This window comes from Oryzias latipes, chromosome 7 (genome assembly GCF_002234675.1).
Source record: "Oryzias latipes chromosome 7, ASM223467v1".
NCBI lineage: Eukaryota > Metazoa > Chordata > Actinopteri > Beloniformes > Adrianichthyidae > Oryzias > Oryzias latipes.
Genome location: NC_019865.2, coordinates 2583866 through 2610559, shown reverse-complemented (window position 1 = coordinate 2610559; position 26694 = coordinate 2583866). Strand labels below are relative to the sequence as shown.

General features: G+C 43.0%; 1 protein-coding gene across 2 annotated transcripts in view; it reads right to left on the bottom strand.

Annotated features, from left to right (window-relative positions):
• The window catches only part of LOC101175236 (plexin-A1), a 260037-nt gene that overhangs the window by 97009 nt on the left and 136334 nt on the right, over nt 1-26694 (bottom strand). For both annotated transcript variants that reach the window (XM_020704419.2, XM_020704420.2), the window contains exons 6-9: nt 24898-25021; nt 24502-24655; nt 22723-22822; nt 1160-1274 (exon numbers count right to left, since the gene is read on the bottom strand). In XM_020704419.2, the coding sequence (XP_020560078.1) occupies nt 1160-1274; nt 22723-22822; nt 24502-24655; nt 24898-25021 (493 nt within the window). The remainder of the gene's footprint in view (nt 1-1159; nt 1275-22722; nt 22823-24501; nt 24656-24897; nt 25022-26694) is intronic.

The following is a 26694-nucleotide window of genomic DNA, read 5'->3' as shown; positions in this document are numbered from 1 at the left end:
CTGAAGGAGATAAATATGTGGGGAAAAAGCGGTGTTGTTGGCTCACGCCTTATTTCAAAATACCACCTGTTAAACAGCAGAGAGGGGACAAAAGGACACGCCCAAAGGCATGCATTCATTGGCGATACGGTGCTAATAACAATAATGTGCGTGTTTATGAAAACCATAACCTCTGGTAACATTCGAGTGTCTTGGTAACCATGGCGATGCAGGTTGATAGAGGACCAGAAAAAAAGAGATTACAAAAAACTAACCAAAGCTTTGTAGTGGCTCTTAAAACAAAATGAGGTTGTTTGCAGGAGAGTGCAACATGTGATGACAGTCTGTCCTTTTTCCACACACAATCGCAAAAATCCTATTCGCACAGCTACACAAAAGACAAAAACAAAAAGATTTTCTTCGACTATGCAAAGAAAAAACAGGAACTTGCATGAAAACACACACCTACTTTCTGTTCTCCCACACAGAGTGCACCAAAGTGCATGTCTTTTCTTTCTGATTACACCCTTTTGACATCTCCGATTTTTGCCAGAAAAGAGGATGGAGGGAGTTAAAAGAGGGAAAATGTTAGGCTGCAGACAGAAAGCGGGATAGAAAGGATTAATGTAAGTGCATGGAGGAAACACAGGACAGAACCAGGGAAGTCATATCCATCAGGCTGCATGCCTCAGCAACACAATTTTCATATAAATGTTGGTCAAAAGACAGCCAACTTCCTGAGGATTATGATGTTCTATCCTCTTTTGTCAAGAAAATTAGCGAGTTGGATGGAGACAGAGGGTCTGTGAAAGGCAAGCAGCTCTTGGTTGGAAGGAGGTTTTCATGCAAATATAGCATTTGGGACGACAGCACTTGTTTCCATTTGCATACTCATTCAAACCCGACTTGTTTATAAGTGAATAAATCCAGCGCTGCTTAGAGTGCAACATCTGCCACTGAGCCACACACAGCAGCGCTCATTCACACAAACGGAGATGCTGCGCAGGTACCATCTGCACGTCTGAACATTACTCTGCGGCTGCACCCATTTGCATGCATCGTAAATGCATCCATGTGTTGCCTTCTCCTGCTCAAAAGCATTTTTACATTGTTTGGGACAGTATACGTGACTGCATATTATCACAAGTGTGCACATGTTTGAGCATGCCCAACTCCACACCTGTGACGTGTTGACTCGCCCCTCCTGAAAAGAGCAGTCGCTGGCATCTTGAGTGCACATGTGGCGATATTTGCACCAGTGGCAGGGGAAGTTTGCATTCACGCAGGATAGACACCTATAAGTAAAAAGACAAAAAAGAAGATAGGGTTACAATCTACCTTTAGAAAAATATCCACAACATTTGAATTACTTTGAATTCCAGATCATCTTCTGTCAAACAAACTCATCTCCATTCATACTTTGACGGCTTTTCTGTAAACGTTGTAAAAACAATCTTTGAATTGGGTGGTATTCCAATTTCTTGTCAGAATGAGTTTTTAACCCAGTTAGATCTGGCAGTATTTCGTGATGTGTAAAAATGAACAACCCCATCAAAGCACATCTCCATGGCAACCTTGTACATCATTTCAACCATCATTTGGCTTTTTTACCCTGAAAGTACATTTTCCTATATTTCCTGCGATACTTAAATGTAACCTGAGAACTCTAAGCAGGAAACATCGTGGGATGGGTTGACACATGACTGGACCATATTTGGCTTTATACTAACAGGAGTGTTTGATGATGCTGTTTATTCAAATCTTGAAAATCCACCATTTCTACAGATTGGTCCAAGTAACTGAAAATGTGGACTTCTGGTCAAATTCTTGAGGGTTTTCTTGACCAATCACTACAGACTTGACTTGGAGTCAATATTTCTATCTACAACTAGACTTACACTATACCTTTTTATGAAAGCAGTTGGCTTAGTTTCACACCTCAGCTCGACTTGAACCTGGACTTGACACTTATTTACATTTCTCCCCCAAAGAAACAATGTTGACTTGGAGAAAACAATTGGTTTGAACGTTTTCTTGATATTTGGATTACTCTAATCCAGTGCTTTCAAATACTGGGGAGCGCCCCCCTACCCCCTGGCATCGCATCAGTAGCTGCTGTTTTCATGTTTCAGATCAATTTAAATTTAATATTATTTATTGATTGAATTATTTTTCCCAGCAACAAATGGTTCAGTTGGTCAAAAATGTTTCTAGTTTAAATAAGTAATGACAGATTTTTATTTTTATTTTATTTCAGACACTTTAAGCTTCTTTTCTGTTTTAGACTATAACAGACTTTCTGTGTAGCTAAATAAAGGTCATATTCATACTAGTCCTTCAAGCTATCGCCCTATTTCTTTAATCAATGCAGATGTAAAAATTATCTGCAAAGCACTAGCACAGAGAATAGAAAAAATCACTCCTCACATAATTCACTTCGACCAGACTGGATTCATCAAAGGCAGACACTCGGATGATAATGTCCGTAGACTAGTTAATATAATAGACTTTGCCACCATTAAAAACCAGGAAATGACGGTACTATCGCTGGATGCTGAAAAAGCCTTTGACAGAGTTAATTGGAAGTTCCTTATTGCTGCCCTCCATAAGTTTGGTTTTGGAGAAGCATTCATCAATTGGATCAAAATATTATATCACAACCCCAATGCATCAGTTAGAACTAATAAACAGACTTCAAACAGGTTTTGTCTTGGAAGAGGAACCAGACAGGGCTGCCCACTCTCTCCTTCTCTTTTTGCTATATTCATTGAGCCTTTAGCTGCAGCAATAAGACAGAATGAGAGCATTATAGGAATAAAAACCAAACACAGCCATCATAAAATTAGTCTTTATGCGGATGACATATTACTGTTTTTAAGGAATTTACATTCTGTAAATGAAACAGCAATGATCATAAATGAATTCTCCTCCATATCAGACTATTCCATTAATTGGAATAAGTCTGTTTTATTACCACTCAACAGGAATATGGAACAAAGACTCACAATTCCAGTTAAAACAGGAAATATCAAATATCTGGGTATCTACTTTTCCCCCAAACTATCAGAACTGGTGCAGCTAAACCACACCCCATTACTGAAAAGCATACAGGACGATCTAACACGCTGGACCAACCTGCCTCTGTCCCTTATGGGCAAGGTAGCCACGGTTAAAATGAAAATCTTACCCAAAGTTAATTATCTCTTCTCAATGATTCCCACACAACCGCCATTAAAATGGTTCAAAACATTAGACTCATCCATATCAAGCTTTCTATGGAACAACAAACCTGCAAGAATTAGTCTAAAAACTTTAAAATCTGCAAAAAGCTGTGGAGGATTAGAACTACCTAATTTCCACAAATACTTTCTTGCAAATAGATTACAATATATCTTAAAATGGTTAAAAAATAATCCAGAAACCAACTCATGGTTAGACTTGGAACAGGTGTTATGTGGAAAGATCAACCTGTCACAGCTACCATTTATTAGCCAAATAGTTAAAAAACAGGATTGTTTCAAAAGCATTAATATAAATGCCACCTTAACAGCCTGGTGGGAATTTCTCAAAATATCAAAATCATCAATTCAACCGTGCAAAATGACACCCATCTGGAACAACCCGGACATCCTTATTAACAAAAAAATGATTCACTTCCCAGCTTGGCAAGCAGGGGGCATAAAACAACTAGAGCACGTAATTATTGATAGAAGATTCATAACTCCCCAGGAACTTCAAGACAAACATGGAATAAATAACTTCTTGGAATATCAGCAACTTAAATCAAGTATTACTAAAAAGTATAAAATTAAAGACGACGATTTAAAGCTACCAGATGTAGTTACCACTCTGATTAATTTTTCAATGAATAGAACTCTCTCCAAAATATACAAACTTTTATGCAATTTAGATAACAATATTGCCCTTCCAACAAAAAAATGGGATGCAGATTTGAGCATCAGCACAGATGAAAGCTTCTGGTCAGAACTTTGTCTAAACACCTTTAAACTGACAAAAAGTTCAAATCTACAGCTAATCCATCTCAAAACTCTTCACAGAATTTACTACACTGGACAGAGGATGTTCAAGATGGGTCTCAGTAACTCAGACATTTGCGAGCACTGTGATAATAATCTACCCGACAGCTACATGCACGCACTGTGGTTCTGCACTCCTGTCAGGGCTCTCTGGCAGCAGGTATGTGCCGATTTATCAGTCTGGCTTAAGGTTTCAATCACTGCCTCACCGTCACTTTGTGTGCTTGGTGACATGAGTGCCATCGATATAGAAGAAGGATTAGCATCTATCATTTTCATAACTCTTTGTATTGCCAAAAAAACTATTTTAATAAATTGGAAAAACAAGAAAAATATAAACATAAGTCAACACAGAAATCTGCTGTTTGATCATATCAGCTTGGAAAAAATGTCAGCCCAAAGCTCAAGTAACTTTGAAAGAATTCAGTCTCTCTGGTCTCCTGTGGTTGACTCCATGACTTAGGGGGTGGAGGGCTTGGTCGTCGCTGCTCCTTGCCCTTCTGCCGTGGTTTGGGGTGGGGGTCGGGGCTTCCGGTGCCTGGCGGGGGCGGTGGGGGGCTCCGTTGGTCGGGGGGTCGGGTCCGGTGCCTGGGTGGGGCGGGCTGGGGCGCTGCGTGGTCCTCTGGGCTTGGGTGTGGGGGTGCGTGGTGGGGGGGTGGGGTGGTGGTCTGGCTCGGCTTGGGGGGGTGGTCCCTTTGCCTGTGCTGGGGGGGGTTGGCGGGGGGCCCTGCTCGGGTGGGGGGGGCCCAGCGGCGCCGGATGGGCTGCCCATCTGCACCTGGGGCTGGGATCGGCCCTTCCCTGGCTCTGGGACGGGACGGGACAACCCTCTCGGGGCCCCCGGTCGCTCTGGGTATCACCCGCTTCGGCTGCGGGGTCTGGGGTGGGGTGGGGTGGGGGGCTTGTCGGCCCTGTCCTGTGGGGGGGCGTTCTGGGGGGGAGGGGGGGCCCATTATTAGTACGGGTCGGGGGGGCTAGCGGGTCGGGGTCTCCGCTGAGGCAATCAGTGGTTGCCTCGGCCGGTTGGCCTCCTCGGTCCCGTCGAGGCCTGACCAGAGCTCTTCTAGGGCCGGCGTCTGGGGGTGGGGGCCTGGGCTTGCTCCGGGGGGGGGCGACGCTTTCTGGCTCCTCTCTCTCTGTGTGGGGTGGGTGGTGCCGGGCCTGGGGTGTCGGCGCCTCCGGGGGTGGGCCCCTGGGCTGGGTGGCCCTGGCCCCTTTGCTGGGGGTGGGCTGGGGGACGGCTGTTTGACCACCGGGGGACAGTCTACCAGCTGTCCCCAACTTACCCCCTTCCTTATATAACCTCATATTAGGGTGAGGGGGTGGGGGGTTTAGCCTGCGATGCGCCTTGGGGGGGGGCTACTTGGGAGTGGCCCCCCTCCTATGGTTGCCGTATGGAGTGGGCCCCCCCTCTTTCGGTTTTATTTGCACCTTAGACACGTAGGGTCCTTGGTAGGGGGGGTGCCTGGACATCACTGCAAGCAAGCAGCAGATGTCCTCCTGGCACCCTACCCGCCAATTTTAACCGCACCTTAGACATTTAGGGCCCCTTGGTGTGGAGGGTGAGGGGACATCACTGTGAGTAATCAGGAGATGTCCCCTTAGTGCCCTACTTGCCAATTTTAACTGCACCCCCCTTAGTACACACACCCCTCCCCCTTCAATATATACATTCAAACATAAACACACACACATGCACACAAACACCCTCTCAAACACCCATACACGCACACACATTTTACAAGGAAGGTGGGACCTGGGTCCATCTGTCCCCTACCCCGTCCCTGGTGGGGGGTGCGGGCCTCTTGGCGATGGCGGCCGTGTCCCTTGGGTGCCGGCTCCCTGGGCCCGGCGGTGCTCTCTCCGCGCGGTGGGGGGGTTCATATTACACCTGAGCCGGGGGTGTTCGTGTCCCTGGGGGGTGGGTCCTGGTCCTTGCCCCTGGGCGCTGGGCCCCGCCAAACTTCCAACATGGCCGAGCCTGGTCGGGCCATATTTATAACATCCCTTATGGGCCGCCCTTTTTTCCCCGGGGTTCCCCCCTCCTGGGCGGGGGCGGCGGGCCCCTGCCTTGCTCCTACCTGGACCAACCGTGGGCCGGGTGGGTGGCTGCCTGGAGTGCGGAGCGGGTCTCCCTTGGGGGGTCCTGGCTCGTACCTGGGGTCGGGGCGGGGGGATGCCCGGAACTCCTGGGTGGTGGTGGGGTGCTCGTCTGGGGCTGTGGGCGTCCCTCTCCGGTGGGGCCCTGCGTTGGGCTCTTCCGGCGCGGCGGGGGGCTGCTTTCCTGGCTGGGCTGGGGCGGCGCTCTCTCTCCCTCTGCGCCTCCCTGCTCTCTGGCTCTGGGGGCCTCGCGGCGGTCCTGCTGGCCCTGGCCTGGGTGGCGGTCTTGGTCGCCCGGGGGGCGGTTGTTCCCTGCCTGTTCCCGTGTGGCGCTGGGGGAATTCCGGCTGCCGCTGCTGCTGCGGCGGGGGTATGGGTGTGGGGGTGGCTGGGCGCTCCTCCTCCTTCTTTTCACATTCCACCATCCATTTTAGAAGAACATAAACACTCACCTGAGCACAGGTGTTAGCTCACCTTTGCACTAATAGTTTGCATGATTGAATGAATGAAAGATTTCACACTAGTTGGTTTAAAGGCATAGGTATGCGTTCGTGAACACTATCTGTTTTGTGTGCATGCTGACATGTGGACATTTCTGCGGCTAGCAGGTGTGTTGATAATATTTGAGTGTGTGTGAACAGGCCCCGCCCTTTTTGTACTACATTTGAACCGTACCGTAACGATAAACAACCAGTAAACCTGTCTGCTCTATGCTGCTTCATGGTCTTACCCCCCTTCCCCTCCTATTATCACCCTCCTACCCCCCCCTCTCTCTAACGTCCCTCTCTCTTGTTCCCCTCTTTCCTTTTCCGTCCGGTCCAACACCAAAGATTTTCAAACATGATTGAAATTAATAAAGTTTGGCCTCAATTACAAAAGGGGTTTATTCAGACATACCTTTGGTTTGTCTGAAGATGAATAACCCCTCTTGTTAGAATAAAATATGTCCAACACAAGAGGCCCTCAGCTCTCATCTGTTTGCCTAGCTGTTGGACAGGACAAGTTAAAAAAAAAAAAAAAAAAAAAAAAAAAAAATAAAGTTCATATTTGTTGAAAGCAGATTTAGATTGCTGCAGCAATCTAATCTAATCTGTTTAATTTCTTTTTTTTTAAAATATGACTTTGAAAAAACGACCTTAATTTCAATATGTCTTCCATTGTAATAAAATGGTCAAATTCAGTTTATTTAATGATGTTAAGCACTGCAACTGTATCTCATATATAAGTTGCTTTTACCAAAGCAAATTCATAGTGCTTTTATTTTGGTAACTAAAAATATATGTCCTTACTGTAGCTTCTTCAGTATTTTTAAACGGTTCAGGAGCCTGAATGTTGCTTCAAAAATAAAGGGTGGGTGGGGTGGGTGGGACACTGAGTCTTTCCAGAGACAAAGTGTGATGATGAGGCAGGAGCATGACAGAATGAAGGAAAGCTGCTTTACTGTGACAAAGGTGCTTTGTTTACTTATCAATCTGCGCAAAACATTTTCTTTTTCCTAGGGGGGGGCCTTGCAAAAAATAATTGAGAAGCACTGCTCTAATCCCACCAGACTAAGGAAAAAAATGTAACAGTTCATAGAAAGTTACAAATTGTCTCTTGTTCAGGGGTGGCAGGTTCAGTTCCCACCTTGTCTGCCCATGTGTCGAAGTTTCCTTGGGGCAAGACACTGAACGCCATACTGCTCCTGGTGGTTGACGTTGACACCTGTGTGTATTCACACACTGGTTCCAGCGGCCACTTCCAATGAAAAGTCCATGTAAACATGCAAAAAGGCCTGTTCTGCGCGTCTGTATTCAAAACTATCGCATTCACACTCTGCGAGACACGTTTTTAAAATCGTTTCAGCCTCTATGTACAAAACGATTTTGGGACAAAGAGGCAGCTAATCTGAACTAAATGAAGTTAAATCTCCATGTGAGATTTTAGAGTTTTTAAACATGTTCTTGCTGTTTAATATCAAAGCTTTGCTGCTTTAGCAATGACAAACGTTGAAGAAAGTCGCACAAAAAGCTAAAGTCCCATTGCAGTGGTGTTAGTCATGTTTCTTTTGTCATTTAAAAGTCTTTTTAAGTTTAACTTAAAGAGTGGTAAAGGAAGAGGAATGTATTCCAACACCATTTTTTATTGCCTAGTACGTGTAAAATAGCCTTTTAGCTAATATCACTCACACAGAGAGATGGTGGCAAACGACCTAATCATTTCCAACCCTACATTCAGTTTTTCTACAATCCTTTGAGACGCTGATAAACTGACCTGAATTCTTCTGCTGGGAAACAACAAATGAAATTCAGGAAAGGAAACCTTCACTGTGGGGGTGTGCATCCCCCTCCGTCGCCACAGTCGCAGAACATCAAATGTTTATAGCAGCTCTCCAGAAATCACGTTGGAATGACATGTTTAACCGCGGCCTCATGCATTAAGTTTTTATTCCAGCCGACGGCGAGGCAGGGACGGATACTGAAAGCAGCAGATAGAGCTGGAAGGATCCTTTCACTCCCTCCGTCTTATTCTCCATGCTTATAGGCTTACAGTTAACTAAGCTGGGAGACCAAGATAAGCAGTTTTTATGACACTTCTTTTTTTTGTTGATTCCTGTACTGTTGAGGAGCCAAATAAACAAATGAGCATTTAAGAATGAAGTAAGAGACTCAACCAAAATATCAAGGCCGAAAAAAGGAAGTTTGTTAATGACGAAAAAGAAAAAGAGCGTTTGGTTTGACCAGTGAAACAAAACTTAAATTTTATTGACTGTTTGCTCCTGTTTTCATCCTTTATCTTGCTCTCTTGTCAATCATCACAGCCCCACGGAAATACTCAATGTAAAAAAACAAAAATGAAAGCAGATTTTTTTTAATACTGCACATTGTGTGATGTTTTTATGACAGCCCGTCTCCAATAATAAGTTAGAATCCATGCGCTCAGTCAGGCCTCCTCTAACACCCACGGTCACTGCTCGCCAAATTACATCCACCCAAGGAGCTGTGCTCTCGCTCCACAGCGTTAAATGGCAGAACATGATATTTTTCCTCAGATATTAGGCGGGCCAAAGCAGATCTAAAGAGCAGTAGGTGCAGGTCCAGCATGTTTCAGGCAGCCAGAAAAAAGAAGAAAAATACAGCTGCATTTTTTTTTTTTACAATTTGAAACCTCCATTTCTTTCACTACGTTTTGAAAAATTACTTTCACCATCGAATTCCATTTTATGTGTAATTTTGGACCTAATAATGATTTAGCTCATAATGATTCCACATATTGATGGTAAACAAGTTTAAATAGTATCTGCTTTCAATGTTGAACCGTGAGCAAAACTGTCAAATTTGACCTCATTCAGCCACGCCTGATTACTGCCAAACCTACTGAGTCAAATAACTGCAGTCACTGACATGCAGAGTTGGGAAACATTTACAAGTCAAAGACTTTGGAAGGGGGGCAAAGCGCCAGAATTCCATATTTCTAACAGTTTTATTATTGTTGTTTTTATTCAATTTAAAATGCTGATTTTGTTATTTTTGCAATGTCTAAAGAGGCTTCTATTGATTGTTATTTAATATTTGCTAATAACGATACCAATATTGACTCAAAAATTGGAAGGGCAGAGTTTTTTTCCTGGGGGGCCACAGCTGCTCCCCTGATGCAAACTACTAAAGCCCCAAAACAGCACTTTAGTTATCTGTATCTAAAGTTTTTTCTTTTATTTTATTTTTTCCACACAGAATAGACTAAAGTTATTCAGAAAAACATGCTCGGTGCAAAATCTCAACAGTAATGAGGCACAGCGGGGGTTTAAACCCAGGTCGTCCAAACTGAAGGACAACTGCTCAGTCACCGTGGTGCCAGAAACACTGGCTTTAAATTGGATTTCAGTCTAATCCTTGCACCGTCTTTGTCTCTCCGTCCTTGGTTTTATACAGATTTCAGAGGGTTAACTCCTAAATTGCCCGTGCTGCAGTGTCTGAACGTAGAGGCTTTAGATAACAAGAGATAAGCCAGTGAGACCAGACTGAAGTGCGGGTTGATAATCAATGCCAGTGGATTTCCACAGAGAGAAAGAAAGAGTGAGGTTATGCTAACAGTCTAATGTTTGTTAGTAAAGCTAGTGAGCCAGTTCCCTCTCACCATTAACCCGGGGGTTTATTGATTTCTGGTTGGCAGGATGTGCCTGATAAGACCACACAGAAGCTGAAACAAACCCATACTTGAGCTGTCCCCCACATGGGGCCATTCCTCTGGGTCATCTGGGGCTTGCAAAGCAATCCGACAGTAGAGGGGTCTTGGGGTAAGTGGCTGCACTGCAGCAGAATGGTCAATAAAATGCCCCGCTATTTAACAAGGCTGCACAGCCGAGGAGCATCAGACGCTTTTCATCTTTTCCGAGCTTTTGTTCTGGCAAAGTTGGATCGATGGAACAAAGCTGCTGATATGCAACTAACAGCCCCGGAACAGGCGTTTATGAAGCGAGTGAGGGGATCATATCCTCAATTAATTCTGGTCAGTGCTGATCAAATTACAAGTTAAGCTCTAAAATTGATCGGCAAAACCTATTGCTTTGACCTGGTCAGAGAACTGTATTGATTTGGCTGACATTCTAACTTGCATGAAGCCAAACGCATTCAGGTTTGACTTCATTACCACGAGAAAAACAAAACCCTCTGAAACAATATCTTGATTAGTGAAATTTCAAATAAACAAAGATCAATCATTGCATTTCATTAATTTGAGAAAAAAAGTGGTTGTCATTATGTTTTGAGAGTTTATGAATGAAAATGGTCTGTAATCATTCCAGTATCAGCAGAGCAGGCAGAGCTGTCTGGATCCTTGTAAACCTTGTAATAATTCTGATCCTGACTTATGTCGTTTATTTCAAACTTTAGGGTCGTCCTTTTAAAAACCACCTCCAGTGAAAATGGTGTTTGTAGCATGTTCTTGTGGCATTTTTCTCATGGTAGAGGAATTACAGTGAGGAAACTAAGCTCAAAATTACATTTCTGAGTTTTTCTTTGTTCCAATCGGTGTGAATAAGGAGCAGGCTTAAAAATGCGGTAGAAAATGTGCTGGGCAGACCACAAGCTCCTTCCTCTGAGCTCTCAACACCAGAGAGGGGAGGTGCAATGAACTCCTGCCGCTCTGCAGAAACTATGTCCTAGAAAACAAGAGGAATTTTCTTTGTTTTGTTTTTTGGCTAATTAAAAGACCACTTGGAACACTTTGAAGGTCAAAAGATGATTGGAGTTGGACTTCAAGTCTTATTTGGCTGTTTGACTGCTGTGGTATACCACATAGTTCAGTTCTGGGACTTGTATTTGTTCACTATATCTTCAAACCGTTTCACCCCCGACACGTTAGGTGTGCACTATTTAGGGACAAAAATAAAGTGAAATAACACTGCAAGACTCCTCCTTTTCCTTTTCATTTAGTGGTGGACGGTAAGTCAGCCAACCAGGTGCATAATGGCACCTACCGTGTGGAGGTGAAACTCGCCTCCATTCTGTGGCTGGATTGTTTGAGCCCAGAGAGGGAAGATGTTAGACTAAGTGACCTGCAGCCGTGCTAAAGCACAAGGCTGTCTGTGTCAATAAACCACCAGTGGTGAGAAAGTTTGGACGGCGTAAAGGCCTATGATGCTCCACCAGTTATTTCACTTCCCTTATCCTTACATTAGTTTCTGTCTTCTGCTCACACAGCGGAAAACCAAACAAAAAAAAACAGCAGAAGTTCTGAATCGTCTCCAAACTCATCCACACATAAAACTGTTCTAGCCTTTCTTCATAGAAGCAAAACTCCTTTCCACTTTGCTTTTAATCGTTGGGCAGAAAAACTGTGATTGTCAACTGGAGGGAAATAAAAAAAAAATGTGTGTGGAAAATTTGCTGCCAAAATGTCCTTCCAGGAGCCATAAACTACCAAACTCTTCACAAAGTAGATGTGTGAGAAAATGGGAGAAATGTGCAATAGCTCTTTAAGGGACTGGTGATCTGTAAAACTACATAGAGAACATTTTGGAAATGAACTTTCCAGGAAATGGACATGTTCAAACTGCTCCAGTATTTCCAAGAATGCTTGTGTGATGTGGATGCCAGGACAACCCCAAGGAGTTAACATGCTTACAACTGCAATTTGGTTTGATTCCAAGTCAAGAGTGACACGTTTTACTCATTTTTGTCTTCGTCTAAGCCTGAATGGTCTCAAAAACGCCCCCAATTTGCCAAAATGAAAAGTAACAATAACAATGATCCACTCATTTAACGTCTGTAGGTCAATTGACAGTAACTTCCTTCTCCTAACAATTGGTATGAGCTCTCCTTTGTGCATTCAACTGAATTAAAAGGCAACAGTTGGGCTTTAAAGTGATAATTTCCTTCCTCTAATGGCTATCTTATTGTTTTAGAATTGATTTCAAGACTTTAATGATAACCTTAAGTTATTTTTTTTCCATTCTCGATGCTATATGAGCTCCTCTGCAGGTTTCACTCCTTGGGCTCTTTTGACTTTTTCAAAGTCAAGAAAAAGTAACTGAAGTGCCAAATGGTGTCCTTTTGCTGTCAGGACCCTTTAGCACCAGAATAACCAGAACCAGTACAAATGTGTCCCAGTTAAAATGCACCAGGATGGTGACTTTTTTTATTTTTCTTTTAAATAAACATTTTACTGCTGAATTTTAATTTGTTTCCCTTGGGTTTGGTCTGTTTTGATCAAAAAGAAAAATTAGATTTTTAAGAGATGCTGTACAAATAGAGTTCCTATCATTACTAAGCTGCAGTTCTTACCCAATTAGGAGACAAGTCTTTTATCTAATACACACACTTTTATCTAAAATACTCTAAAAAAAATAGATATATGTCAACAGTTTGAGGCTCAAAGCTGAGCATGAACAGTCTGATCTATAAATAGGTTCTTCAGTGTTTTATTCAATAAAGCTTCAGAGTGCGCAGTAATAAAATGATGCACACATCATTAGGTTATGCAGCACAAGGGCTAAACGAGGAGTTTGGATACTCGGTGGGGGGGCTCAGTCTCATTACTTGATATTATTGGATCTTGTCGTGGTGATGTCCAAAAGCAGTGAATCCAGGAATTTCAACCCTCACTTTAATTAAACACATTCACTGAGAGTTGGAATATAAAATTCAACATGAACATATGCAAGCATCTGCAAACTAAAGGAGTTCTGAGCTGTTGGACCTGAGATGAATTTAAAAACTGTTGGTGGATCAGCGGGTTGGGGGGGTTGGGGGGGGGGGAGCACAGCCTGGAAATGAAAGCCGCTCCTGGAGGCTTGAAGTGTGGGCCGATCCCGTCCTCTGAGTGGCTCTTTTCATCGAAAAGATTTCAGCCTTTTTATATTGTAATGACGCCTTGGTCTGAAGCCGGGGGTGGGGTGTGTGGGGGGGTAACCTTTTAGCTGTGTGGGACACAATCTTCCTGACACAATGGACATAATCTGCCTCTCGTTTGCTAACACTGCTTTCTATAACTCTCTTTGCCTCTTCATGCCTCTCCAGCTCTCTGGGAATGCGAGTTTCCTCCCCGTTGCACTCCTGCCTCCAGCGTTCTCCCTCCTGTTTATTCCTTGCTTTAAAGACGCATTATTCCACCACCCCCCCACACACACACACACGCATGTTTTCAATTAAACTATTCCAAAACTCTTTTTAATGCAAATGTCTAATATTGTAAAAGCGAATGTAAATAGCTCTCAGCGTAATTGACTATGCCAAGTCTGCGCAGTCTGTCTCAGCGCCCCCCTCCCTCACTGTGCATGCACCTGTTTTCTCTTTTTTCCCCGTTTGCACAAGTGTTTGTGTGGCTGGTGACGCTGGTGCTGCATCCAGCCTTCAGCATATTGACTGAAGTTGCACATGAGTCCATCTGGGTGTCTGCCTGAAGGCAATTCTGTTGTGCATCTGCACCAAAACCCTCCTGACAGACCCCACCTCTACCTGCCCACAGCCACCAGAACAGCTTCATTATCGCAAGCCGAGTGCTGCAGTGTGCAGACTGGGATAGTTCATTAATTCATGGTGGATCACAGAGCTGAAGAGATTATCTGTGATCTTTTGCTGCATGGTGCAGGGACCACCAGATGCAGGTTGTTGGAAGAGCAGAGTGAGAGGAAAAGGTTGCAGAGCCCGGATAAGGATTCTCCTCCTGGAATTAGATGCTGGCAGCCACAAGAAGCCAGTGCAGAGATCTGAACAGCCGTGTGACGTTAAAAATTGTGGACACGACAAAAGATGAAATTTTGGATAATCTAATTCTAATTTTGCAGAGTGACAGACAGCAGTTATCAAGCCCACAGGTGACACATGGCTGAACAAGGAGTTTAATTGCGTACACAGAAATAGGGTCAGATCCTTCACATTGTGTACATCAGGCAACTTTTTTCAGGCCACCGACCGGTTTGATGTCAGAGAATATTTTCATGGACTGGGCTGTGGAAGTGACGGTTAGATTTTTTTAGCTATTTTTTTGTATTTTATTTTATTTTAAGCCTCCAGTTTTCCTTAAAGAAGTTTATCTTCTTTCTCTGTAATAAAAAGAAAAAAAAGAAAAACCGCCCTTCTGTTTGAAAAACGTTGTTAGCAGCATCCTCGTAAAATTACAGCTGGTTGCTGAATATTCTGCATTATTACCAGAGGATAACTGCCAGTGAGAGCTGGATTCATTTCCAACAGAACCTCAAATTTCTTTGAAAAGCAATACCATACATTTTTTTGCCTCTATTTTTATTTGCGTATTATCTTCTTTCTCTTTCGGCTTTTCCCATCAGGGGTCGCCACAGCGAATCATCCTTTTCCACCTCACTCTATCATGAACATCTTCTACCCTAACGTTAGCCAACTTCATGTCCTCTGTTAAGACATCCATATATCTCCTCTTTGGCCGTCCTCTTGCCCTCCGGCCAGGCAGCTCCATCTCCAACATCCTTCTACCAATATATCCACTATCCCTCCTCTGAACATGTCCAAACCATCTCAGTCTGGCTTCTCTGACTTTGTCGCTAACACAGGCAACATGAGCCGTCCCTCTGATGTACTCGTTCCTTATCCTGTCTAACCTGGTCACTCCTAAGGAGAACCTCAACATCTTCATCTCCGCTACCTCCATCTCAGCCTCTTGTCTCTGTCTCACTGCTACCGTCTCTAACCCATAGAGCAGAGCTGGTCTCACCACTGTCTTGTACACCTTTCCTTTGAGTCTTGCTGGCACTCTTCTGTCACACAACACTCCTGACACTTTCCTCCAACCGCTCCAACCTGCCTGCACTCGCCTCTTCACCTCTTTTCCACAATCCCCATCACACTGAACTGTTGACCCCAAGTACTTAAACTCCTGCACCTTCTTCACCTCAGTCCCCTGTAACCTAACGCTTCTACCTTGATCCCTCTCGTTCAGACACATGTATTCTGTCTTACTACGACTGACCTTCATACCTCTTCTTTCCAGAGCAAACCTCCACCTCTCTAGCTGTTCCTCCACCTGCTCTCTACTCTCACTGCAAGTTACAATGTCATCCGCAAACATCATTGTCCAGGGAGATTCCTGTCTTACCTCGTCTGTCAGCCTGTCCATCAGCATAGCAAACAAAAAAGGGCTCAAAGCTGATCCTTGGTGTAGTCCCACCTCCACCTTGAACTCCTCTGTCTGACCTACAGCACATCTCACCACCGTCATACTTCTCTCATACATGTCCTGAACTACTCTGACATACTTCTCTGCCACTCCAGACGACCTCATACAGTACCACAGCTCCTCCCTCGGCACCCTGTCATACGCCTTCTCTAAATCTACGAACACACAATGCAGCTCCTTCTGACCTTCTCTGTACTTTTCCATCAACATTCTCAAAGCAAAAATGGCATCAGTGGTGCTCTTACGGGGCATGAAACCATACTGCTGCTCACAAATCTCCACCTTCTTCCTAAGCCTGGCTTCCACTACTCTTTCCCACAGCTTCATTGTGTGGCTCATCAACTTTATTCCTCTATAGTTGCTGCAGTTCTGCGTGTCACCCTTGTTCTTAAAGATCGGGACCAGAACGCTTCTCCTCCATTCCTCAGGCATCTTCTCACTCTCTAAAATCCTATTGAACAACCTTGTTAGAAATTCCACTGCTGTCTCTCCTAAGCACTTCCATACCTCCACAGGTACGTCATCAGGACCAACGGCCTTTCCGCTTTTCATCCTTTTCAGAGCCTTCCTAACCTCATCCTTTCCAATCTCTGCTACTTCCTGCTCCACAACAACCACATCTTCCTCCCTTCTTTCCCTGTCATTTTCCTCGTTCATCAGCTCGTCAAAATACTCCTTCCATCTTTTCTGTACACTCTCCTGGGTTGTTAGCACCTTTCCATCTCTGTCCTTAATCACCCTTATCTGTTGCACGTCCTTCCCATCTCTGTCTCTCTGTCTGGCTAGCCTGTACAAGTCCTTCTCTCCTTCCTTTGTGTCTAACCTGTCATAAAGCTCATCGTAAGCTTTCTGTTTGGCCTTTGCCACCTCTCTCTTCACTCTACGCTGCGCTTCCTTGTACTCCTGTCTACCTTCCTCAGTCCTTTCTACATCCCACTTCCTTTTAGCCAACCTCTTCCTCTGGACGCAGTCCTGTACTTCCTCATTCCACCACCAAGTCTCTTTACCGTCTTTCCTCTTTCCAGATGACACACCTAGCACCTTCCTACCTGTTTCCCTGATAATCTCTGCTGTAGTTTCCCAGTCATCTGGAAGTTCATCCTGACCACCCAGGACCTGCCTCAACTTCTGCCTAAATTCCTCACAAGTTTCTTCATTCTGTAGCTTCCACCACTTGGTCTTCTTTTCTGTTTTCCCTATCTTCTTCTTCCTGACCTCCAGAGTCATCTTACACACCACCATGCGGTGCTGTCTGGCTACACTCTCTCCTACCACCACTTTGCAGTCATTAACCTCTCTCAAATGACCTCGTCTACATAGGATGTAGTCCACCTGAGTACTCCTACCTCCACTTCTGTATGTCACTCTATGTTCCTCTCTCTTCTGGAAGTAAGTGTTGACTACAGCCATTTCCATCCTCTTCGCAAAGTCCACCACCATCTGTCCCTCCAGATTCCTTTCCTTCACACCAAACCTGCCCATCACCTCCTCATCACCTCTGTTGCCCTCACCAACATGCCCATTAAAGTCTGCTCCAATAACAACTCTCTCTCCTCTGGGAAAACTCTCTATGACCTCATCCAACTCACTCCAGAATCTCTCCTTCACTTCTAACTCACAGCCAACCTGTGGCGCATACCCACTGACTACATTCACCATCACCCCTTCAATTTCTAACTTTAGGCTCATCATCCTGTCTGAGACTCTTTTCACCTCTAGAACACTGTTTACAAACTCCCCCTTCAGAATCACTCCTACCCCGTTTCTCTTCCTATCAACACCATGATAGAATAGTTTGTATCCTCCTCCAATACTACGTGCCTTGCTGCCCTTCCACCTTGTCTCCTGCACACACAGTACATCTACCTTCCTTCTCTCCATCATGTCTGCCAGCTCTCTGCCTTTCCCTGTCATTGTGCCAACGTTAAGAGTCCCTATTCTCAAACCTATGTTCCTGCCTTTTCCCTTCTCTCTCTGGCAACGGACCCTTCTGCCTCCCCTCTTTCTTCGACCAACAGTAGTCAAATTTCCACCGACACCCTGTAGGTTAACAGCATCGGTGGCGGTCGTATTATAAAACTTGAAAAAGGCCTTTCCAAAAAATTCCAAAACATATAAAATCCTATAGTGCTGAAAAGATCATGTAAAATAAAAAACAATTTTAAAAATATAATTTTATCTAACATATCTGACAATTTTACAATATTATAATCTTCTGATTGAGGGTCAGAACAAGTTCAGGGAGACATATGAGAAACACAGAGTTGTTTTCCTCAAATCCAACTCTGTCTTTTTGATTCACAGACCAAACATCAAAGTCTTTCTGCTTCCACAAAATATCAGCAGAGCCCAGAGGCCCCGGGAAGTGGCTCAGGTGAGCTCTTTTTCTCCACACTGAGCCCACTCCATAATGACCATCTCCATGCATGAACCCTGGCTGGAGCTAATTAACAGCCTATTACTATGCAGATGTATGCAGGGCTAAGAGCTAGCAATAAATGGGCCTGATGAACAGGAGAGTGGCAAGAAAAAGAGAAATGGGGGAATGAGATGAAGAGGGCCAAGAGGGGTTGGGACCTGGGGACACAGGCGGACAAAGAGTGGAATGGGAAAGGAGGCGCGCTAAAGAAAGGTTGGAGAGCAAGACAAGAAAAGAAGGACTGGGGGGTAGAAGGGGCAAATTGTATCAAGACACAGCCTATCAAAAGCGACTTGTTAAGACAGAAAATTAGTTCTCAGTACTTGAGAATATGCATAAACCAAATAAAGCCAAGTTTTATTTTATAATCTGAATTTTCATTAACCAGTGATTTTGGCTTAGTGTGAGATCCATTGACTGTATTTGAAATCTGGATCAAGTGAGTGTGATGTCACCATCCTAACAACCGCCGTGTTGGAGTGAAATTTTCATCAGCGAGCAGTGACTCATCTGAGTTGGTCTGAGTCACCATTTATATAACAACCACTCTCACCAATCAGGAGTGAGCTTGTTGGATGGCCACACCCCTACCACTCAAAGGCGAAATCCGTCCATTAAATGTTTTTATCATTGTACAAGGGAGCCAGCAGGCTGCACCCACTTTTATTGAGGCATCTGATTGGTCAGTTAACTTGATAATTGATAACTTGAAGATAACTTGAATAACTTGGACTACAGAAAAAAATATTTAACAAACAACAATTATTGAGAACATGTTAAAAAGTATCAGAGAAAGAATGGTTCTTCTGACCAACAGAATGACTGAGTAACAGCTTTTTATTTCTCTATAGCAGTTTATGGGATTTTGGTTTCTTGGAGACAGCAGGTACTTCCTGTTTTGAATGCCAGAGGGGAGGAGTCACTCAGTCCAGTTCTCAGATACAGTCAATGGGAAAATCAGGGTAATCTTGAACTTTTGCACTGGTTGTTTTCTCAGTACCTCCTATAGGGCTTTTTTGGAGAAGGTCAAGAGGAAAGAGCTGTGTGGATCCTTCCGACATAAGTAAACTATTATTGAATGGGAACTTAATCAAGAACTATTGGATCAAATCTTATATATAAGTGTATTGTCAAATTAAGTTGACAATATACTTTTTTAAACAAATGGTTTCTGTTTTACATTTGCATTACTTGAATTTTATTTTGAAGCAATTTACTTTGCAATTAAAAACTGAAAAAGATATTTTAACAAAGTTAAGACATTAAAAGAATCTAGTATAAGTAAATGCAGGTCATTGAAGGTGTTTGACAAAAAGCCCAAATAATGAAAAGTCTGACTCTGAAAGCGAAGAGAAGGAGTGACCACCCACATCCTGACTCACACTAACTGGAGAAGCCAAACGGCCTTCAGTGAATGATATTTTATTTATTCTCATTTGACCTTTCTCTAACAAGGCAGAACAATTATGAATAAATCCCACGTTCACTGCTGCTGTCTCTTGTCGTTCAGAAGATCCACATGAAGGTCTGCCAAACAGTTGCAAAGCAGAAAAGAAAATCTTCTTCTGGCGTTCACACAATTAATAAAGGCTGGCTCATCGAATTAGAAACCAATTTTGCAGTCGTAACTGCAGAAAAAGGAGGGTGCAACAAGATCATGTAATTAAAAAGGACCAGTCAAACGTCAGACGATGGAAAACAATCTATGAATAAATTAGCATAATGGAAATAGTGATGATGGATGGCTGCAGAAAGCTTCTTCTAAAAGAAGTCTGTCCCTTTTTGCTCAGGGCTGGGATTTAAATTAAGATCCTAGTTGTGCTTCTTGTTTGCCATGTTCCTTTGTAGCCGATTATATTATTAACTCACACCAACAGCTCAATGCAGATGTCAGGGGTCAGAATAAGAGTCTCCTAATCCTTTGCTAACATCACATGCAGTCGGATAAACCAAAAAAAAAAAACAGCAGCTTATAAAAATGGGACATTTTGGGGAGTAAACACTTTTAATTATTTTAATAATCTTTTTGTCCAAACCAGGATCCTGTAAATGTATCTGTACTTTTGTTTTTCTTAGAGTGAAGGACTTGTAATGCAGTATTTTTATAATAATCCTCAATTGTCCTGGATTGCCAGGACCAGATTGTTTTCATAGTCGTGCCTTTGAGCAAACATTCTCCCCAATTAAAACATTTACTAAAATTATCTAAGGGTGAATTTTGGACATATTAAACAGGAAAAAAATGACATCACAGCGGACTCAATTGTAAAAAAGAAAAAAAAAATTAAAAGCCACTAGATAAAAAATGTTGGTTGTATAGTTTGTTGATTTTTCAGCGTCATTAGGGTAGTGAGCATTCAAAAGCGGCATTCCACTGTTGCTTGCATTTGTTTTACTGTGAAAATTTCATACATGAACCCCTGGCTCAAGCTGAATGAAATAATATGCCAAACGATATGAACATATTAGGAATGTGGGCGTTAGGGCTGCACAAAATTGAGGAAAACTCGCGACATGCCATATTAAGGCCTGTTCACACCGGGATGAATTTCGCCGGCGATTTTCGCCGACGTTTAACGCCTCGTGACTAAACAAAGGGCACCAATGAGAGTGTGCACACCGACGCGAAAAAACGCCAGGCGTTAAAGCGTCAAAAAAAAAAAACGCCTCGGGTTCGTTTTTTTTTTTCGACGCGTCGCGTCGAAATCTACACGACCAATGAGAATGGCGCTTTTGCTCACGTGTCTGGAGCTTCTGAAGTTACAGTAAAACACAACTTGGGGGCGCTCAAACACAAAACTGCCTTGCTGAGCACACATACCAGCGAAGAAGATAGACGCCAAGTAGCGTCTACACACAGCCGCGAAGCAATAATGACGGACATTCTAAAACATCCCCGAACCAAGCAGCAGTTGGAGCTACTGGTGCTTGAAATATTCATGTTTTCTTTGTTTGATTCTGACAAGCGTGTAAATACTTGCTCCCTTCTTCTGAGTGAAAAGCGACTTTCAGAAGCGTAAAGTTGCGCAGCGCCACCTTGTGTACAGGAGTATTTCTGTTTTACATTAAGCGCCATCTAATGTCAGGGAATGAAATTGCATGTTCACTCCACTCATCGTCACCGAAAATCGCCTGGGTGTGAACACAAAAAACGTGGCGAAAAACGCTGGCGAATAACGCCTGGCGAATATTCGTCCCGGTGTGTACGGGCCTTAAGTGATCAATATTGCAATGACGATATAACTTGTGGTACATGAACAACCACAAACATAATTTCTATTTCATTGCAACTGTTTAATTTTAATAAGAATCATCATAGCTTAACACAAACTCTAAATGACCCTCGTCTACATGGGAGGCGAACATCTAACATAAAAGAGCTCCATCCTGATTGGTCAACAACGTGAAGGCATCCATCAGATTGGTCAAATGCATTAATGGATTTATTTGATTCTTTAAATACTTCAAGCTGCCTCAAGATTTTTTTAGCATATTTAAGATAACACATTTTCGCGGCCTTATGCTATATCCGTATTACAAAGCTTGATATTGCGATAACGATAAATTTGCAATTTATTGTGCATGCATAGTGGGCGTGGTTAACGAAAACCCTCCATTGCCAAAGAATACCAAAAATTTACTTTTGCCGATTGTTCTAAAAACTACATAGATCTGTAGTTGAAAGCTGCCATTTTGAAAACGATTTTTCTATGACTTTATCTCGTGCAGCAGCTGCTCAGACAATAGGGGCGGGTCGGTGGGAGGTATTGCCATACAACGTAATCTAAAACTGAACTTTAACTCTACTTTACTCTACTTTTTGTATTCAAACATTTTGCCCCCACAGAAAAGTCAAAGAAATAATTATCGAGCTGCTCTGAAACATTTCCAACACGATCAAGCAAAAACCTTTTTTTTCCTGATCGAACAATAAGTGTTCAGCTTCATGCCATCACAATGCAACTACTGATTCATCCACTGAAAAAAACAACTGTTTTGTACTTTTAACAACAATTACTGTCTTCAGCAAATAAGAAAAATGTGTTCTATTGTATAAGCTAAGGCTTCACTTTAGAATAATACACTCGGGCAACAAAAGCTTGTGAGAACGGCTTTTAAACCAGTGCTGAGAAGTAAATCAGTATTCCTATAGTTAAATGAGGGATAATTAATTTCCAGCAAACATGACTGATGTGTTTTAGCCTCCCAAGCTTGGCTGCTCTTCTAGGCCTTGCATGGATAAGAATCGATTTATTATTTCACTCACCAGCAGTCACTTCATTGCTTAAGATTTAATTAACTAATTGATTTGTTAAAAGCTTGAATACAATGAATACTGAATAAGCAGATCCTTCACACTGTTCTCACTAAAACCAGTTACTCGTGGACCAATGTTTTATTGCCCGTGCTTTTGACAGGGAGGTGCAATCACACATTTGCTCACTGTTGCTTTTCACCACCGTGCATCTGCCTGCATGTGTAAAGTTATTCTGTGTGAGTGGACTCACCCTCAGGATGCCTCGGTAATACGGAAATATGAAATGGAAATGGACTTACGATTGGTGGACGCTGCAGTTGTAGAAGACGAACAGAACGCTGGCAAACTTCTTCCCCGTCTCCTTCGACTTCAGGTACAAGCGAATGACACGCTGGTCACCTGACAGGAAACGGAAGCCAACGTTGAGCGACGCTGTCCTTCAAAATGGATTCTCACAACGCCACATATCCACAAACCATAAATATTGAAAAGCGTGAGCTCATATCACTGCATTCTGAAAACATCACACCACATCATCAGAACAGTTGTCTAAAGGTCATTGACACAACATTTTGGGGACTTTTTTTCATCGAGCTGCACCAGTTTTAAAGATTGAAGACATTTTTTTTTTTTAAATAGAAACAATTTTTCCTTGAAATCACAGTGACTTAGTTTTGCACAAATGTGGGAAAAGGGACCCGGGTTTACAGACACGTCACATGACTTTTTTGGGTCCCAGATGTTGGACTCTCATTTTTGTAGTTCGTTTCACATGCTGGTGACCCGTCACTGAGTGGTTTCCTTTTTCCCACGCTTAGCCTGTGTCCAGTCACACAAGTGCAAATGATGTGGAACTGATTGGAGACACAAATGTGTATCTGGCGTTATCCAAGTCAAACAATTAAGTAAATTTGGCTTTAATTATACTGGAAGTTCTTTGTTTACTTATTTTTCATTTTCTTTAAATGTAAGTAAGAAGTATTAAGTGTTTTGTTTACACTTTTCAAAAGCAACAAGTTGACAACAGGAAATGAGGACACTTTGGAGAGTATATGCACTTGTTCAAACAAAGGACTTTAGCCACTGGTGGCTCCTTTGGCAAAAAGCTAAAATCCAGAATAAAAAGGCTTTTCATCCTTAGAAGGCTGTTAGACGTGAAACATGATGACGTTTTTTAGGATTCCTCCGCCGGAGTGGATAATCGTTTCTGGAAAACCCTCGGAGAGACTCAAACCTCAGCTCTACAGCTGTCGGGAACCTAAGAGTCGCCCCGCTGACCGGTACCAGTCTATGGGACCGTTGGTGCCGGCCGGCAAAGGAAAAAACAAAAATAAAATAAAAAACCACCCACATTTTTCCATTTCATTTCCAATCTGATTCTGAAAGAAGTTTTTTCTTTTTTTTTTAGAACGACTGGATTCTCTCCACTACGTCCGACTTGTTCTTGACGCTCAGTGGCTCAGTCATGTTTCAAAAATTCATCCACGGTTTTCATAAAGCGGCTGCGCCGACTGCTAAATTACAACCGTCAGGGTAGCAAAGCTAACAAAAAACAAACACGTTTGGAAATTTTCTTTTGGTAGAAAAGATCCAGAGAAGAAACAGAAGAAGAGCCACTGTTGCAGCTAAAAGGTCAGGTGAGGCGGAAGTTGGGGTCTGACTTTTTTAGCTTCCTCTTTGACCGTTATGGACAAAGGCAAACAGTATATGATGGTTAATGGTTCCTAAATTCAATCCTAAATCTACTGTAGAAACAAAGTTTGAACCAGATGCAGGTATTTCACAGAGGATGAAGATAAACTTTACCCTCAGAGGTTAAGGGAAACTGGAAGGCAAAAAAGGGAAAAAAAATAAATAAATTTGGACACCGACTTGAGTCTCAGGTCTGTTGGACATAAATCTGGTCCATGGCCTAAAAAGGGTTTGAGATGACTCTCTTAGAGCTTACAGCTACAAAAAACTCCTTTGATGTGAGCCTTAAATGAAAGTCATCACCTGGTTCGACTGGAACTTCCTTGTTTTCATGCCTGAATGAGGTTTTTTTTTTTCCACACTTGATTTCTGAAAAGGGTATTTACCCTGATCTCGTGTGATGGGTGCAACATCTTTAGTAGAAGGAGACAAGCAGAAGATCCGTCCGCTGTAGATGCGTCCTTCCGTCTCTACGTAGTCCTCAAAGGAGCAGTTAACTCCAGCTGACAGGCTGGGCACATTCTGCGCTTGAAGCACCAGCTAGGAAGACAGCAGAAAAATGAGAAACAGCAGACATTCAAGTCAATCCACTTCATTACTGATGCCCCCCAGCAGGAAATGCGGCGCAGATCTGCGACTCTCAATACGCTCTGTGATTCTAACTCAAAAGGACAAAACTACCAGATGTATTTTATGACATCTTCCTAACGCTGTTGGTTCTGTCTTCACAAAAGCAGACATTTGTAATAAACAGGTGTTAGAGGTGTGGTTGATGTCAGTACCTGCACTTCTGACATGGTGACAGAAATGGTCTCTGGGTGAACGGAGAGATGGACGCACTGCTCCACTCTGCTGGTGAAACGCTGCGGCTCGTCAGCTCGCTCGCAGCGATCCCTGCGTGAGCATCTGCAGAGAGATTTCGCTCCAGTCAGATCTCAGAACTCAACTTTACACTCCCAACGTTCCTCCCAGGTGGTCCTTGTTGGATTGACAGAAAAGGCCAAACGCTGCTTTGCTTTCTGATGGAAAAAAAAGCTGTGTACAAATGGGAGAAACTTTAAATAGTGCTGGGATGCTGAGTTTCAAGCGTTAAAGATCTGAACACATTAAGTTCAACACATTTCTAAAGACCCACTCTGGTGAAAAATTGTGTTTTTGGTGTTTTTGTGGCATTTTTCTGACGATGAAGGACATAAATAAAGAAAATTAAGATCAAAATTGTGTTTTTTAAATATTTATTTTGTTTAAATCACTGTGAATCAGGAGCAAAAAGATTTAGTTGAAAAAAGATCAAATACACTAGGTGGGCCACAAACTCCCTGCTCTGAGCTTTCTGCAAAGTGGAGGGGAAGAGGGGGCGGGGTTGCCCCACGCCCACAGTCCCGCCCACAACTCAGAGCTGAATTTCCGATGCCTCTGCAGAAACGATGTCATGGAAAGCGACACAGGTTTCCAGATTTCTGGGAATGTTATGAACATAGATCAAAAGATGATCAAAGTGGAACTTTAAAGCCTTTGTAGAAATTTAGGAAGTGAATCTGCATCATTTTAGTAATTGAATTAAACCAACTTTCGGTTCTTAAGCTTTTCCATTTCTTCTAAAAATCATCAGTGTTTTTTAAGTGTTTTTATTATAATCAAGGTAGAACAGAATATTTTACAGCACAAACATGTAATTATGGAAATAAACTCATATATTTTGTTTTGAGTTTTTCAACAGTCATTTAATAGTTATAAAAAAAAAACTACTTAAGTTAATTTCTAGTATGAAATCATTCACATTTGGTTTAATGTGACAAGACGCTACAATCGTTTTTAAAAAAAGAGTCTTACAGTGGAGAAAAATGTATCAATTTAATCCAAAAGTATTCAAGATGTAAATGTTTTCAATAATGTATCATAAATACTTCAATATTTACTTAAAATACCTGAAAAACACTACATCTTAGCAGACATATTTATTGGAATACTTGTACAAATGAAAAGCCAGTGAGCATCTCCCCTTGTGGTTACCAACCCCCGGGCCCCGGACCGGTACCGGGCCGTGAATTAATTTACACCTGGCCTCAGAAGAAATAATTAATTATACCCATTTGTTTTTTTTTGAGTCTAGACAATCTTTTCTTTTGAAAATTATTTTATTTTTCAGGTTGCTAGTCCGTCCAATATCCTGCTATCCTGCGCAGCAAGAAGGCCCCTGGTTCCAGGGCCGGCTGGGGGACCTGAAACAGAACACCGATGGGGGACCTTTCTGTGTGGAGTTTTCATGTTCTCCCCACGTTTCTAATAATATTAATACATTTGTGTTGCATTCAAATAAACAGTTTCTTTGTCATTGCACACACCCCCTTATCCCCAGCAAATCCCCACCCCTCCTCCTCCTCCTCTGCAGTGAAGGGCTTGACCGGCCCGCAGTCACAAAAAGGTTGGGGACCACTGCCCTATAAAAACAGAGTTTGTACGAGGAAGTAGTTGCAGGGCTGCCCAGGGTCTCCATGATGGCCATAAACAGGATGAGTAAAACACAGCAGGGCTGCTGTTAACTGCAGATGACTCACTGGGACTAAAGCACGGCGCAT